This window comes from Oncorhynchus kisutch, linkage group LG2 (assembly GCF_002021735.2).
Source record: "Oncorhynchus kisutch isolate 150728-3 linkage group LG2, Okis_V2, whole genome shotgun sequence".
NCBI lineage: Eukaryota > Metazoa > Chordata > Actinopteri > Salmoniformes > Salmonidae > Oncorhynchus > Oncorhynchus kisutch.
The window spans coordinates 10,621,716-10,640,319 of record NC_034175.2 but is presented as its reverse complement, the minus strand read 5'-3'; the positions used below and the strand labels follow the sequence as shown (position 1 = coordinate 10,640,319).

The window sequence follows — 18,604 nt, the reverse complement described above, 5'->3', positions numbered from 1 at the left end:
TGAATGATGAGCGTGATTGATTGATTGGTGAATGAGGATAGGATAGCCAAGCGTTTTCCTCCCTGTTCCCGCATGATCTCCCACCCTCTCCTATCTCCCATCTACTGTACCTTTCCTCTGTCCCCAAGCCCACCCCACCTGCCTCCCTCCCTTCCCCACAGGTTCCAGAACAGGTAAGTCCTATCCCCCATGTGCCAGAAGGTAAAGAGCTAGGTGCAGAGAGAGTTGAGAGAATGAGAGTTAAAACAGTGTGCTGTCTCTTAGCCTGCCTCAGTCTGGTTTTGTTTCCTTCTGCCAAACCGATGCCATATCTTCTCAACTAGTGTCTGTGTCTTTAGATTGAGAAAAGCAAAACAAAACAAAAGGAACTGCGGTACGGCATCACATGAAATGAAATGATTTCATTTAGACTTGTAATATCGACTGAGACTGCATGCCAAGACCAGATATGTTGCATTTTGTAATACATATTTTTTTACCTTCCCTGAGTAATGCAACATATTTGAAAGTTGCGTTAGTTATTAAGGTACTGTAGCGATGATGACAGTAAGGTCTGTAGCATGGTTAAAACGGCCCTGGTCTGCCCTGCATCTGATCTGGACCATGGAATGGAACAAAGAGTTTCCTAAGCAAAGTTCTGTCCAGATATGTACATTTTTGGACAATATTTTTTTCCTGGCCGTTGTTGATGGCTGGTTGCATGCAATGAGTTAGCATGCAAGCCTTCATTTAAATGAAGTTGATTGAGTGATTATTTTGCAGGTATAATTGTTGTAGATTTGTATACTGTGATTTGTAAGAGTGAGTTTTGAGAAAAGATTACACATTGAAATTGACAAAAAGTTACGGTTAGAACTCTTGGGACTCTAATCCACCTTGTGCAGGTGGGTATAATGAAGTTACCCATTTGGGTAGGTTTTTGCCCTCTGTATTTGTGTTAGGCAATTCTACATATTGCACAGGTTAAAGATGCATCATGGCTTGATAAATGTTAGCTCCTGTATGGGCCATGATAAATGTGTAATGGATATTCTAGAGCTTGCTGGAATGTTTTCATAACTGTGTCAAGGGTCTGCCAGGGTATCTGATGTAGTAAAGTATGCTGTAGAATATACTGTAACTGTCAATGTAACGGTGTTAAGTCCTGTAGTTGAGAAGATGTGGCTGTAGGGCAGAAGGGTTTTAGGGGACGAGACTGAGACAGAGGAGCACACTGTGCCTGCCTGCATGGCGTCTCTGTGACGACCACGCTGGCCTACACTGTAGAGAGGCTCCCCTGCTCCCGCGGCTTGGCCCCGCCCCCAGAAAACTGTGGGATGTGCAGTTTGGACATGACGTTACCTTGGGTACATGACAGTCAGCCCCAACCAGGTTCAGTTGCTTTGGCTCTGACGCGCTCCGTTCCCGGGCCGTCGGTCTGTCTCATAGAGTTGAATGGCCTCAACGGGGTAAGGTCTCTGAGCTGGTAGACAGTGTTGTTCCACTGAACACAAAGCTGTCTCTGTTTTCCCTGGTCATGTCATGTGTCTCTACTGTGTCTTTTCTGAGTTTGTCTTTTTTCCTGAGTGCTTTGACCAATGAGCAGTGTGGGCTGCAAGGCATCCTGGGTCATGATGGTGTGGCTGTTGAATCATGTTACACTGTGTGTCTGGCTGGTGGGGGTGGGTGGGGGGGGGGTGAGGAGTATCAGGGAGAGTGAGAGGAGATATGGGAAGAGACCTGTGAGAGTGGGGGGTGAGAGGATGTGAGGGTGGATGTGCGGAGCGGGTTGAGTGCAGTGTGTCTCTCTTGGATCCCCCCCACAGTGCTCTCTCTGTCTCGCTCTCTTTCTCTCTCTCTCTCTCTCTCTCTCTCTCTCTCTCTCTCTTTCTCTCTCTCTCTCTCTCTCTCTCTCTCTCTCTCTCTGGTGGACAGGGCTTTGGGCATGAATTCAGATGTTACTGGACTCGCTGTCAGGTCTCTTTTCTCTCACCATATTTCTCCCTGAGTGACGGCTCACTGCCCGGACTGGGAGAAAGTTATAAGAGGCACTGCAGAGGCAGAGTGAGATGAGTGGGAGATTGAGTCGCACCTAAGGAGAGAAGTTCTTATACTCCTATCTTTCTCACAGTTCATCGCCTTTGAGCGAATGTGCGAGATCGCAGCTTTAAATTGCTACTTGAGGAGAATGATCTTCTCGCTGCCCAGTCAGACCTCAATCAACGCCCCCAGAGGAAGACCTCACCCCACCCACTCACACAGACCCCTCCTCAAGAACACACTAAGAGGCAAAAGTTCTGAATAGCATATAGCCTGGAAACTAACCATCTACATGCAGGCATTTTGAGTCAGATGTAAATCAACCATCTAGGGATTCAAAAGAGGAGAAGCTTTGGCGTATCAACAGTTTGCTCCAGTGTGAGTGAATGCTAAAATAATATGCAGCCAGACCACACAGTAAAAGCCTGATTCAAACTGCCACCATGTGGCCGGATGCGCATCACAGGCCCAAACATGCAATGCCGCCCTAGATGCCCAGGGTGTGTGCGCGTGTATGTGCGTTTGTGCGTGCGTGCGAGTGTGTGTGCATGTGCGTGTTGTCTGTGACCCGGCGGGATGCTGAGGTCTGGGCTGGCCCTGGTCCTCTGGTGGTTGCTGCTGGGGCTCTCCTCTTGGCTCCAGGACCCTGCCGGGGCTGACCCCTCTCTCTGCTCCTCTCCTCTCGCCCCCGACCAGGCTCTGAGTTAATGCCCAAAGCCCTGTCCACCAGGATCGTAGGAGGCATCTGGTGGTTCTTCACCCTGATAATCATCTCCTCCTACACGGCCAACCTGGCTGCCTTCCTCACTGTGGAGAGGATGGAGTCGCCCATCGACTCAGCTGACGACCTGGCCAAACAGACAAGGATAGAGTATGGAGTAGTGGAGGAGGGATCCACCATGACCTTCTTCAAGGTGGGTCACATAGGGCATGAAGCCATACTGTCCATCTATCAGTCTATTCATCTATCAGCCAGTCCATCAAGCAATCACTCCATGTATTTGTGCATCTACTGTACGAGGATACATCAATCAGTCCACCAAATCATACAGTGTTGCACCACTAAAGGACACATGGTTAGAGAATAGAGGCAAATGTAAATTTATTTCAGATGTAATGACAATTCAATTGGTAAATAAATTGTCAAAGAGCTCAAATGAATCTGTAGAACTCTAGTTCAACTGTAAAGCCATACATAGCTGTTACGTCCACAGTAAATCTGTGATAGCTAGATATTCCCGGGACAATAGAATGGAGTGTTCCGGAATAAAGATTTGAACGTATAACACGTTGTCATGAGTTGGGTTACAGCTGTATTTGGTGCTGCCTGTGAAATTGGCTGCAGCGTGTTTTACAGCTACAGTACTGCATATTTAAGCAATAAGGCCCAAGGAGGTTTGGTATATGGCCAATATACCACAGCTAAGCGCTGTTCTTAGCACGACGCAATGCGGAGTGCCTGGTGCCTGGATACAGCCCTTAGCTGTGGTATATTAGCCATATATCACAAAGCCTGAGGTGCATTATTGCTATTATAAACTATTTACCAACGTAGTTATAACAGTAAAAATAACCCGTATACCCGTGGTATAATGTCTGAGATACCATGGCTTTCAGCCAATCAGCATTCAGGACTCGAACCACCCGGTTTATAATGAAGTATAGCCTTTCTATGCGTTCATTCTCTCCAGATCTCTCCTCTCCAATCCCCTCAGTGGTTGATCATGTGGAATCACTGCAGCATATCAAGGCTATCTTATTAAGCCAGCAGTGTTTTAGGGTATTCTACAGTATTCTCTATGCACAAGATGTCCCTGCTGTGTCTCTCTGATTATTCTGCACTGTTTGTCTCTCGTATCGTATCCACACCGCCGCGATGCACGGACAGCTCTATGCCAGATGGAGGGAAAATCTGTCTCTCTCAGAATGCTGAAATGGATCTTTATGGCTTCTGGTGTTTCTTTATTTTCACACTTCATTTCTATAACCTTTGTATGTGTGGTGTGTGTGTGTGTGTGTGTGTGTGTGTGTGTGTGTGTGTGTGGTGTGTGAACACATTCTCAAAAGACACATACACATGAAAACACATGCATACTCTCTCTCTCTTTAACAGATATACATATTTATGTGCACGCAAACACACACACACACACACGTGCACACACCAGTTAATTACTGTAGCTAATATGGCACGGTGACAGCGAATCTTTAAACAGTATTTTTACCATTCCGTAACAAATGACTGAAAACAACAGTTGGGAGCGCATACAGTCTGTTCTGGTGGAGAATGTTACTTATGCTGACATCCCACTGCAACAATGGGAAATGTCATTGAAAAATAATTCAAATAAAGCAAAGTATTGTTCAAATCAAATCCAATTGTATTTGTTACATGCGCTGAATACAACAGGTGTCTTACAGTGAAATGTTTACACCTGTTGTATTCATGTAACAAATACAATTGGATTTGATTTGAACAATACTTTGTTTTGCTTTAATAATTTTTCAGTTAGATTTTTGTTTGTTGCCAACATCCAAAATATTTCAGATTTTAGCTTGTGCGTCAGAAGAGTGGCACAGGAGGTCAAACAATCTCTTTCACTGTGTGAATTTTAGAGTCATCTGGTCATCAGATGGATTATATCTACAGATGTAGAGGAGCCGACTGAATGACCATTGCTCTGAAAGGCATGATTCTATTGTCCCCTCATAGACCTAGGTTACTGTTTGATTGATTGATTGATGGATTGATGGATAGATGGATGTTTTGACCAAAATGATTGAGTCCTCATCGATTCAGCGTTGTTCTCCGTACTGTAGACATTCAGACAGCCATCGTCGGTCCTTATTGCTTTTTTAAATATATATTTTTTTAAATATAAGTTATTTTCTTTTATAAACAATACAAAACATAAACATACAAATGACAACATCATACAAACATAAACTACATCCCCCCTATCCAGACCCACTATCACACACCCCCATCTCCATCAACTACATCCCCCCTACCCAGACCCACTATCACACACCCCCATCTCCATTAACTACATCCCCCCTACCCAGACCCACTATCACACACCCCCATCTCCATCAACTACATCCCCCCTACCCAGACCCACTATCACACACCCCCATCTCCATCAACTACACCCCCCCTACCCAGACCCACTATCACACACCCCCATCTCCATCAACTACATCCCCCCTACCCAGACCCACTATCACACACCCCCATCTCCATCAACTACATCCCCCCTACCCAGACCCACTATCACACACCCCCATCTCCATCAACTACATCCCCCCTACCCAGACCCACTATCACACACCTCCATCTCCATCAACTACATCCCCCCTACCCAGACCCACTATCACACACCCCCATCTCCATCAACTACATCCCCCCTACCCAGACCCACTATCACACACCCCCATCTCCATCAACTACATCCCCCCTACCCAGACCCACTATCACACACCCCCATCTCCATCAACTACATCCCCCCTACCCAGACCCACTATCACACACCCCCATCTCCATCAACTACATCCCCCCTACCCAGACCCACTATCACACACCCCCATCTCCATCAACTACATCCCCCCTACCCAGACCCACTATCACACACCCCCATCTCCATCAACTACATCCCCCCTACCCAGACCCACTATCACACACCCCCATCTCCATCAACTACATCCCCCCTACCCAGACCCACTATCACACACCTCCATATCCATCAACTACATCCCCCCTACCCAGACCCACTATCACACACCCCCATCTCCATCAACTACATCCCCCCTACCCAGACCCACTATCACACACGCCCATCTCCATCAACTACATCCCCCCTACCCAGAGCCACTATCACACACCTCCGTCTCCATCAACTACATCCCCCCTACCCAGAGCCACTACCACACACCCCCATCTCCATCAACTACATCCCCATACCCAGACCCACTATCACACACCTCCATCTCCATCAACTACATCCCCCCCTACCCGTACCCACTATCACACACTGCCATCTCCATCAACTGCATCCCCCCTACCCAGAGCCACTATCACACACCTCCATCTCCATCAACTACATCCCCCCTACCCAGAGCCACTACCACACACCTCCATCTCCATCAACTACATCCCCCCTACCCAGACCCACTATCACACCTCCATCTCCATCAACTACATCCCCCCTACCCAGACCCACTAGCACACACCCCCATCTCCATCAACTACATCCCCCCAACCCAGAACCACTATCACACACCTCCAACTCCATCAACTACATCCCCCCTACCCAGAGCCACTATCACACACCTCCATCTCCATCAACTACATCCCCCCTACCCAGAGCCACTACCACACACCCCCATCTCCATCAACTACATCCCCATACCCAGACCCACTATCACACACCTCCATCTCCATCAACTACATCCCCCCCTACCCATACCCACTATCACACACTGCCATCTCCATCAACTGCATCCCCCCTACCCAGAGCCACTATCACACACCTCCATCTCCATCAACTACATCCCCCCTACCCAGAGCCACTACCACACACCTCCATCTCCATCAACTACATCCCCCCTACCCAGACCCACTAGCACACACCCCCATCTCCATCAACTACATCCCCCCAACCCAGAACCACTATCACACACCTCCAACTCCATCAACTACATCCCCCCTACCCAGAGCCACTATCACACACCTCCATCTCCATCAACTACATCCCCCCTACCCAGAGCCACTACCACACACCCCCATCTCCATCAACTACATCCCCATACCCAGACCCACTATCACACACCTCCATCTCCATCAACTACATCCCCCCCTACCCATACCCACTATCACACACTGCCATCTCCATCAACTGCATCCCCCCTACCCAGAGCCACTATCACACACCTCCATCTCCATCAACTACATCCCCCCTACCCAGAGCCACTACCACACACCTCCATCTCCATCAACTACATCCCCCCTACCCAGACCCACTATCACACCTCCATCTCCATCAACTACATCCCCCCTACCCAGACCCACTAGCACACACCCCCATCTCCATCAACTACATCCCCCCAACCCAGAACCACTATCACACACCTCCAACTCCATCAACTACATCCCCCCTACCCAGAGCCACTATCACACACCTCCATCTCCATCAACTACACCTCCCCGCCCAGACCCACTAGTACACCCCCATCTCCATCAACTACACCCCCATACCCAGACCCACTATCACACACCTCCATCTCCATCAACTACATCCCCCTACCCATACCCACTATCACACACCATCATCTCCATCAACTACATCCCCCTACCCAGACCCACTAGCACACACCCCCATCTCCATCAACTACATCCCCATACCCAGAGCCACTATCACACACCTCCATCTCCATCGACTACATCCCCCCTACCCAGACCCACTATCACACCTCCATCTCCATCAACTACATCCCCCCTACCCAGAGCCACTATCACACACCTCCATCTCCATCAACTACATCCCCCCTACCCAGACCCACTAGCACACACTCCCATCTCCATCAACTACACCTCCCCGCCCAGACCCACTAGTACACCCCCATCTCCATCAACTACATCCCCCCTACCAAGACCCACTAGCACACACCCCCATCTCCATCAACTACATCCCCCCTACCCAGACCCACTAGCACACACCCCCATCTCCATCAACTACACCCTCCTACCCAGACCCACTAGCACACACCCCCATCTCCATCAACTACACTCCCCCTACCCAGACCCACTAGCACACACCCCCATCTCCATCATCACTTTCGCCACGCGGCCTAAAACTGCACCATTTTGTGTCTCTTTATAGGTCAAGCACTTTCAATATTTAAATAATACATTTTGTTAATGATGGCAAATCGATTGATTTCCACGTTTTTGGTATACCTTTTTTCAAGATGAGTGATGAGAAGAGAATCATCCAACCCATCGGGTATCTCACTACACCCCCATATGCCATGTCTTGAAATATGCAGACAGACGGATTAAAAGTTTGATTGTAATACTTCTGACAGCAAAATTTGTAGCTCCGCACACAACTTCCGGAACCTTAATGCGTTCCCAGAAAGTATCGATTATTGAGTCATTATTAGTTTTACACTTAAGACGTGACTCTGCTGTTGTGCTGTAGAATTTGGGAATTTTCTCTCTTACATTCGGTACATTCATTTATACTGAATTAAGCATGCATTTTTGTTAACTGTAATTTTGTTAGTTATGCTCCAACTTTCCCTCCATCTTATGCCAACATCAGTTCTTTTTAAGTCTTGATTCCAATAGTTGATATTTTTTTCTAAGAGATTGTGAGTTGGATATGCTCTCTGCAAGGTTTTGTCTTCCCTACCATGATGAACATCATGTTCTGGCACAAATAATACTCCTTCTTGGCTGCTCTGCTGTCCAAGATATTTAAAATCAACATTTTGTGATATGTAACTTCTAAGTTGCATGGATTTGAAACTACATTGGTGAGTCCAGAATTGGTTTTTAATTCTGTCACGGAAATAAATGGATTTCCTTCAACCAAGTCATTTACAGTTTCTGTGCCTTTAGTTTTCCATGTGGACCAATTTATCGGTGAATTTTGAAAAGCTATCCAAGGATTGTTCCATAAGGTTGTGTTTTTGGTGGTATTGGTTCTTGTAGAATACGTTTCACTTTCTTCCATGTTGTTATAATGTTCTTAACTATGAAGTTGTTAATAGAACATTTCACTTTAGCTTTATGCTTTGAAAATAGACATGTAAAAAGATTCTGGGGATGAGCACAAACATCTTCAATGTGTACCGATTGTTCCTCTTTAGTCCATTTAACTACATGTCACATGTAAAAGCCTTGGGTCGCGAGTTGATACAATTCCAAGTCTGGAAGGTTAAAACCACCATCAGACTGAAGAAGATGTAAAACGTTCCTTGTTATTCTATGAATGTATACTTTAAAAAGAAGATTATTCCATTTAATTAGATCTGCTTTCATATTGTTGACGAATGGAATACAGTTATCTTTATATATTTGTACTTTGTTGTCAGTTATTAGGCATTATAAGTATTTCATATTTTTTGTGGTCCGTTTTTGTGCCATTATTTAGTTTTTTTTGCACGTTATTTAATTAATACATTTTTGTATAATTCTATTTTTAGCAAAGGGGGCATTGAGTTTTGAATATTAACCAGGGATACTACATGACCAAAAGCATGTGGACACCTGCTCGCCGAACATTACAAAATCATGGGCATTCATATTTTTGTTTGTCCCCCTTTGCTGCTATAACAGCCTCCACCCTTCTGGGAAGGCTTTTCACTAGATGTTGGAACATTGCTGTGGGGACAAGAGCCGCAAGAGCATTAGTGAGGTTGGGCACTGATGTTAGGCCTGGCTCGCAGTCTGCTTTCCAATTCATCCCAAAGTTTGATGGGGTTGGGGTCAGGGCTCTATGCAGGCCAGTCAAATTATTCCACACCATTCTCGACAAACCATTTCTGAATGGACCTCGCATTGTGCACGGGGGCATTGTCATGCCGAAACAGGAAAGTTGGAAGCAAAGAATCGTCTAGAATGTCATTGCATGCTGTGGAGTTAAGATTTCCCTTCACTGGACCTAGGGACCTCTCCCTTACCATGAAAAACAGCCCCAGACCATTATTCCTCCCACACCACAGTGGCACTACCCACAGTTGGCACTACTGTATGCATTGAGACAGGTACCGTTCGCCTGGCATCCGCCAAACCTAGATTCGTCTGGATGGTGAAGCGTGATTCAACACTCCAGAGAACGCGTTTCCACTGCTCCAATGGCTGCAAGCTTTACACCACTCCAGCCGATGCTTGGCATTGCGCATGGAGATCTTAGGCTTGCGTGCAGCTGCTCGGCTATAGAAACCCATTTCATGAAGCTCCCAACGAACAGTTCTTATGTTGACGTTGCTTCCACAGGCAGTTTGGAACTCTGTATATCCGATGGCATTGCTCCAGATTCTCCGGTGATACAGTCACGCCAAGCTCCTCCAATATCAGCTTCATTGCGTAGATAGAAATGTCCCCCTTTTCCTCGTCTTCTGGTAGGGTCAATATTCTCATAATATTTTCTCACAATCTGTTTTCTAGCTGATCCAGTTCATCTTCTAAAGTTTGCATCTTTGTTTCCAGAAGGCCAGTTTTGTTGTCTTGTTCATCCATGCTGCTGCCCTGTATATGCACATCTGACACGAAAGACTACTTTCGTTTCAAGCAAATCTGCTTTTTAAACAACAGATTGTAACAGTTTGTTTGTTTTGGTAAGCATTTAGAGCATTTTAGCTATGTTTTCCTGGATATCTTTCAGCTGTTCGTTGCTCTCATTTGCATCTCTATGTTGTTCTTTGTCTTTTCCTCGAAGGGAAGCCACGGCTTGTTGGGTTTCAGTCTCTGCGTCACTTTACTCACAGATTGGTTCGCTGTTGTGTATAACTGACCGCTCACTCTCTGCTTGAGGATATATTGATCTAACGATTTCAGAAGCTTAATTTAAACTATGTTGTCTGGCTTCTACATATAATCATAGTTTTGACTGTACAAAACAGAGCTACTATCTCCCCATGCGTCCTATCGGTACACACATATGAGTCCTTTTCACTATTCAACAACAGGAAAAAAATGAATCCCTGCCGTTTGAGTAATATTGACTCGGACTTGTTCTGGAAAAATACATGGCTAATGGTGGCTGATTATGAAAATGCCAGCATGGGGTAACTATCTGAAGCGTCCGAAATGCACATCTCTCACTCCTCTTTTCTCAGTTTTCCAGCCACGCCATTCTATCCATCCTCGACAGACTCCTGTTACAATAACACTGAATTATTCAAAAAGCACACACCGCTACCTAACATATCACATCCTATTAAGGACCCTGGCAATGCTATTATTTCACCTCACTTATGTAAACCCTACGCCAGTGATGAGGAGCGAGATCGCCCCTGGTTATGGGGCTGAGTAGTTCTACATTAGCTGTAAGACGGCCGTCAAGGAGGAGAGTGTGGCAACACCGGAATAATGATTTAAAGAGAAAAGCAGACAGGGTTTATTGAGATGATGAGAGTGATACCTGCAGGAAGAGAGGAGAGGAGAGTGATCGAGGGAACATCAAGGGAAGACAGTAGGAAGAAAAGAGCAATAGAAGGGAAGGAGGAGGAGGAGGAGGAGGAGGGTGGGTGTTGTTCACGCTCCTCAGCCGACAGGCCTGTGCTGTATAGTATGTTGCTACATTCCTTCGGTTCAGCTGGATTCCCCTACTGTATCATCACAGCAATGATACTGTAATTCACCTTCCACAATCTACCCTCACAATTCAGCTCATTTGAACCCATGTTGATTTCCTGTCAGACTTTTATTTTCTCCCTTGCTTCTTCTTGCACAACCCTATTTGGTTCCAAGGACAACCCTTTTTGACTCCAGGGATAACCCCTTTTGGTTCCATGTAGAAACATTTTGAGTGTGAGAGGAAAATGAACATGTTTACCTGTTTTGTTTAATATTAATAATTATACTTAACAAATAGTAAAGGGATGGTTTCTACACAAGCTCTCTCTTTTGGGGTTCCATGTAGAACCCTCTGTGGAATGGGTTCTACATGGAACCAAAAAAGGGTTCTTCGAAGGGTTATCCTATGGGTCTAGCCGAAGAATCCTTTTAGGCTCTAGATTGCACCAATTTTTTCTAAGAGTGTTTGGAAAGCCGTAAAAAAAGACAAAAGTTGGATGATTAAGCCTCTACTTCACACTGTTTCCCTCTGGTTCAAATGTCTCTAATACTTGCCTCCAGTCCAGAGGGTGATGCTCTATCTAGCCTTCAGTCTAACCACTGCCTCTCAGGATGGCCTGGCTCTCTGGGTTATGCTAGCCCACAACTCCCAGAACGCTGACTGAGATGAGACATTTCCCTCTTCTCTTTTGTGTTGGTTGCCTCCATAGTACAGTTCATCTTTGCTTTGAAGCATCCTGGTATCTGTCACATACGTCCCAGCCAGCCCCATCACATCAAAAGCATTGTGATTTAGCTAGCAGAGAGGCAGATTGGGTACTGTGGTTCCTCTCCTGGCTAGTTTCTGTGTGTGTGTGTATGTGTGTGTGTGTGTGTGTGTGTGTGTGTGTGTGTGTGTGTGTGTGTGTGTGTGTGTGTGTGTGTGTGTGTGTGTGTGTGTGTGTGTGTGTGTGTGTGTGTGTGTGTGTGTGTGTGTGTGTGTGTGTGTGTGTGTATTTTAGGCTCTGCCCGTTCACTAGCCTCTCCGCTCCATTCCATGCAGACATCTAACCCATCTGCAGTGGGGGGTTTTGCTGAGCAAAGCACAGCCAGTCTTACCTGAACTCCCTCTACCCTTCACTAGCCTCTCCTCTCCATACAGCCAGCCTTACCTGAACACCCTCTACCCTTCACTAGCCTCTCCTCTCCATACAGCCAGTCTTACCTGATCTCCCTCTACCCTTCACTAGCCTCTCCTCTCCATACAGCCAGTCTTACCTGAACTCCCTCTACCCTTCACTAGCCTCTCCTCTCCATACAGCCAGTCTTACCTGAACTCCCTCTACCCTTCACTAGCCTCTCCTCTCCATACAGCCAGTCTTACCTGATCTCCCTCTACCCTTCACTAGCCTCTCCTCTCCATACAGCCAGTCTTACCTGATCTCCCTCTACCCTTCACTAGCCTCTCCTCTCCATACAGCCAGTCTTACCTGAACTCCCTCTACCCTTCACTAGCCTCTCCTCTCCATACAGCCAGTCTTACCTGATATCCCTCTACCCTTCACTAGCCTCTCCTCTCCATACAGCCAGTCTTACCTGAACTCCCTCTACCCTTCACTAGCCTCTCCTCTCCATACAGCCAGTCTTACCTGAACTCCCTCTACCCTTCACTAGCCTCTCCTCTCCATACAGCCAGTCTTACCTGATCTCCCTCTACCCTTCACTAGCCTCTCCTCTCCATACAGCCAGTCTTACCTGAACTCCCTCTACCCTTCACTAGCCTCTCCTCTCCATACAGCCAGTCTTACCTGAACTCCCTCTACCCTTCACTAGCCTCTCCTCTCCATACAGCCAGTCTTACCTGAACTCCCTCTACCCTTCACTAGCCTCTCCTCTCCATACAGCCAGTCTTACCTGATCTCCCTCTACCCTTCACTAGCCTCTCCTCTCCATACAGCCAGTCTTACCTGATCTCCCTCTACCCTTCACTAGCCTCTCCTCTCCATACAGCCAGTCTTACCTGAACTCCCTCTACCCTTCACTAGCCTCTCCTCTCCATACAGCCAGTCTTACCTGAACTCCCTCTACCCTTCACTAGCCTCTCCTCTCCATACAGCCAGTCTTACCTGAACTCCCTCTACCCTTCACTAGCCTCTCCTCTCCATACAGCCAGTCTTACCTGAAGTCCCTCTACCCTTCACTAGCCTCTCCTCTCCATACAGCCAGTCTTACCTGATCTCCCTCTACCCTTCACTAGCCTCTCCTCTCCATACAGCCAGTCTTACCTGAACTCCCTCTACCCTTCACTAGCCTCTCCTCTCCATACAGCCAGTCTTACCTGAACTCCCTCTACCCTTCACTAGCCTCTCCTCTCCATACAGCCAGTCTTACCTGAACTCCCTCTACCCTTCACTAGCCTCTCCTCTCCATACAGCCAGTCTTACCTGAACTCCCTCTACCCTTCACTAGCCTCTCCTCTCCATACAGCCAGTCTTACCTGAAGTCCCTCTACCCTTCACTAGCCTCTCCTCTCCATACAGCCAGTCTTACCTGATCTCCCTCTACCCTTCACTAGCCTCTCCTCTCCATACAGCCAGTCTTACCTGATCTCCCTCTACCCTTCACTAGCCTCTCCTCTCCATACAGCCAGTCTTACCTGAACTCCCTCTACCCTTCACTAGCCTCTCCTCTCCATACAGCCAGTCTTACCTGATCTCCCTCTACCCTTCACTAGCCTCTCCTCTCCATACAGCCAGTCTTACCTGATCTCCCTCTACCCTTCACTAGCCTCTCCTCTCCATACAGCCAGTCTTACCTGAACTCCCTCTACCCTTCACTAGCCTCTCCTCTCCATACAGCCAGTCTTACCTGAACTCCCTCTACCCTTCACTAGCCTCTCCTCTCCATACAGCCAGTCTTACCTGAAGTCCCTCTGCCCTTCAATGCTTTCTGCCCCTCTGTTTGTGGAACCGTCTCTCTTTTTTCAATCTCTCTCTATTTAACAGCCCTGATACTTGCATCATCGGTTTTTGAAAATGTGTTGTGTGGGGGTATTCCAGTATTAGATTAAATCTATGTCCAGCTCTCCCATTCCTGTAACCTTGCCTCCACTCCCCATGTTTCTCTCTCTCCATCCCTTGCTCTCTCTTTCCCCCTCTCTATTCTAATTTCATGAAAAATATCAGTTATCATTTTTATTGTCACTATTTCTCTCTCCATTCCATATATTTTTCTATTTCATCAAAAAAGCTCAGAGTACTGATGTTGAGGAATGTTGTCGCTGAGCACTTGAGGACTCTCCAGTAGTCAGCAGTGAGTTCATTGGTACTGATGACTCACCAGTCTTGAACAAAGCTTTTCTGCAATACAGACAGTGGTACTTATTAAGCAATCCGACAATACAGGCAGTACTGAACAAATGTATCCTACAATACAGACAGTACAGAACCAAGCTATCCTATAGTATAGACAGTGATCCTGACCATGCCCTCCTATAGTATAGACAGTGATCCTGACCATGCTCTCCTATAGTATAGACAGTGATCCTGACCATGCCCTCCTGTAGTATAGACAGTGATCCTGACCATGCCCTCCTATAGTATAGACAGTGATCCTGACCATGCCCTCCTGTAGTATAGACAGTGATCCTGACCATGCCATCCTATAGTATAGACAGTGATCCTGACCATGCTCTAATATAGTATAGACAGTGATCCTGACCATGCTCTAATATAGTATAGACAGTGATCCTGACCATGCTCTAATATAGTATAGACAGTGATCCTGACCATGCCCTCCTATAGTATAGACAGTGATCCTGACCATGCCCTCCAATAGTATAGATAGTGATCCTGACCATGCCATCCTATAGTATAGACAGTGATCCTGACCATGCTCTAATATAGTATAGACATTGATCCTCACAATGCTCTACTTTAGTATAGACAGTGATTCTCAGCATACTCTCCTATAGTATAGACAGTGATCCTGACCATGCTCTCCTTTAGTATAGACAGTGATCCTGACCATGCTATAATATAGTATAGACAGTGATCCTCAACATACTCTCCTATGCTATAGACAGTGTTCCTGACCATGCCCTCATATAGTATAGGTAGTAATCCTGACCATGCTCTCCTATGTTATAGACAGTGATCCTGACCATACTCTCCTATAGGATAGACATTGATCCTGAACCTGCTCTCCTATACTATAGACAGTGATCCTGAACATTCTCTCCTATGATATAGACAGTGATCCTGAACATACTCTCCTATAGTATAGACCGTGATCCTGAACATTCTCTCCTATGGTATAGACAGTGATCCTGAACATACTCTCCTATAGTACAGACAGTGACCCTGACCATGCTCTAATATAGTATAGACAGTGATCCTGACCATGCTCTCCTATAATATAGACAGTGACCCTAACCAAGCTCTAATATAGCATAAACCTTGTTCCTGACCATGCTCTAATATAGTATAGACATTGATCCACACACTGCTCTCCTATGGTATAGACAGTGATACTGAACATACTTTCCTCTAGTATAGACTCTGATCCTGACCATGCTCTCCTTTAGAATAATCAGTGATCCTCACCATATTCTCCAATGCTATAGACAGTGTTCCTGACCATGCCCTCATATAGTATTGGCAGTGATCCTGATCATACTCTCCTATAGTATAGACAGTGATCCTGATCATGCCCTCCTATAGTATAGACAGTGATCCTGACAATGCTCTCCTATAGTATAGACAGTGATCCTGACAATGCTCTCCTATAGTATAGACAGTGATCCTGAACATACTCTGCTATTGTATAGATAGTGATCCACACCATACTCTTCTATAGGATAGACATTGATCCTGAACCTGCTCTCCTATACTATAGACAGTGATCCTGAACATTCTCTCCTATGGTATAGACAGTGATCCTGAACATACTCTCCTATAGTATAGACAGTGATCCTCACCATGCTCTCCTATAGTATAGAAGGTGATCCTGACAATGCTCTCCTATCTTATAGACAGTGATCCTCACCATGCTCTCCTATAGTATAGACAGTGATCCTGACAATGCTCTCCTACATGATAGACAGTTTTCCTCACCATACTTTCCTATAGGATAGACATTGATCCTGAACTTGCTCTCCTATACTATAGACAGTGATCCTGAACCATCTCTCCTATACTATAGACAGTGATCCTGAACATACTCTCCTATAGTATAGACAGTGATCCTGACCATGCCCTCATATAGTATAGAAGGTGATCCTCACCATACTCTCCTATGCTATAGACAGTGTTCCTGACCATGCCCTCATATAGTATAGGTAGTAATCCTGACCATGCTCTCCTATGTTATAGACAGTGATCCTGACCATACTCTCCTATAGGATAGACATTGATCCTGAACCTGCTCTCCTATACTATAGACAGTGATCCTGAACATTCTCTCCTATGGTATAGACAGTGATCCTGAACATACTCTCCTATAGTTTAGACATTGATCCTGACAATGCTCTCCTATCTTATAGACAGTGATCCTCACCATGCTCTCCTATAGTATAGACAGTGATCCTGACAATGCTCTCCTACATGATAGACAGTTTTCCTCACCATACTTTCCTATAGGATAGACATTGATCCTGAACTTGCTCTCCTATACTATAGACAGTGATCCTGAACCATCTCTCCTATACTATAGACAGTGATCCTGAACATACTCTCCTATAGCATAGACAGTGATCCTGACCATGCCCTCATATAGTATAGACAGTGATCCTGACCATGCCCTCATATAGTATAGACAGTGATCCTGACCATGCTCTAATATAGTATAGACAGTGATCCTGACCATGCCCTCATATAGTATAGACAGTGATCCTGACCATGCCCTCATATAGTATAGACAGTGATCCTGACCATGCCCTCATATAGTATAGACAGTGTTCCTGACCATGCTCTAATATAGTATAGACAGTGATCCTGAACATTCTCTCCGATGGAATAGACAGTGATCCTCACCATACTCTCCTTTAGTATAGACAGTGATCCTGACCATGCTCTTATATAGCATAAACCTTGTTCCTGACCATGCTCTAATTTAGTATAGACAGTGATCCTGATCATGCCCTCCTATAGTATAGACAGTGATCCTGACAATGCTCTCCTATAGTATAGACAGTGATCCTGACAATGCTCTCCTATAGTATAGACAGTGATCCTGAACATACTCTGCTATTGTATAGATAGTGATCCACACCATACTCTCCTATAGGATAGACATTGATCCTGAACCTGCTCTCCTATACTATAGACTTTGATCCTGAACATTCTCTCCTATGGTATAGACAGTGATCCTGACCATGCTCTACTATAGTAAAGACAGTGATCCTCACCATGCTCTCCTATAGTATAGAAGGTGATCCTGACCATGCTCTCCTATAGTAAAGACAGTGATCATCACCATGCCCTCCTATAGCAAAGCCAGTAATCCTGACCATGTTCTCCTATAGTATAGACATTGATACTGACCATACACTTCTATAGTATAGGCAGTGATCCTGATCATACACTCCTATAGTATAGGCAGTGATCCTGATCATTCTCTCCTATAGCATAGGCAGTGATCCTGATCACACTCTCCTATTGTATAGACAGTGATCCTGATCATGCCTTCCTATAGTAAAGACAGTGATCCTCACCATGCTCTCCTATAGTATAGACAGTGATCCTGACAATGCTCTCCTACATGATAGACAGTTTTCCTCACCATACTTTCCTATAGGATAGACATTGATCCTGAACTTGCTCTCCTATACTATAGACAGTGATCCTGAACCATCTCTCCTATACTATAGACAGTGATCCTGAACATACTCTCCTATAGTATAGACAGTGATCCTGACCATGCCCTCATATAGTATAGACAGTGATCCTGACCATGCCCTCATATAGTATAGACAGTGATCCTCACCATGCTCTCCTATAGTATAGACAGTGATCCTGACCATGCTCTCCTATAGTATAGACAGTGATCCTGACTATGCCCTCCTATAGTATAGACAGTGATCCTGACCATGCCCTCCAATAGTATAGACAGTGATCCTGAACATGCTCTAATATAGTATAGACATCGATCCTGACAATGCTCTCCTATAGTATAGACAGTGATCCTGACAATGCTCTCCTATAGTATAGACAGTGATCCTGAACATACTCTGCTATTGTATAGATAGTGATCCACACCATACTCTCCTATAGGATAGACATTGATCCTGAACCTGCTCTCCTA

The 18,604-nt window shown here is 45.7% G+C and overlaps 1 protein-coding gene across 1 annotated transcript in view; it reads left to right on the top strand.

Moving 5' to 3' along the window:
• The window catches only part of LOC109901194 (glutamate receptor ionotropic, kainate 2), a gene marked incomplete at its 5' end in the record, with an annotated part of 156,119 nt that overhangs the window by 96,906 nt on the left and 40,609 nt on the right, over positions 1-18,604 (top strand). Inside the window, one exon of the mRNA XM_031836208.1 lies at positions 2,716-2,933. Coding sequence (XP_031692068.1) covers positions 2,716-2,933 — 218 coding nt within the window. The remainder of the gene's footprint in view (positions 1-2,715; positions 2,934-18,604) is intronic.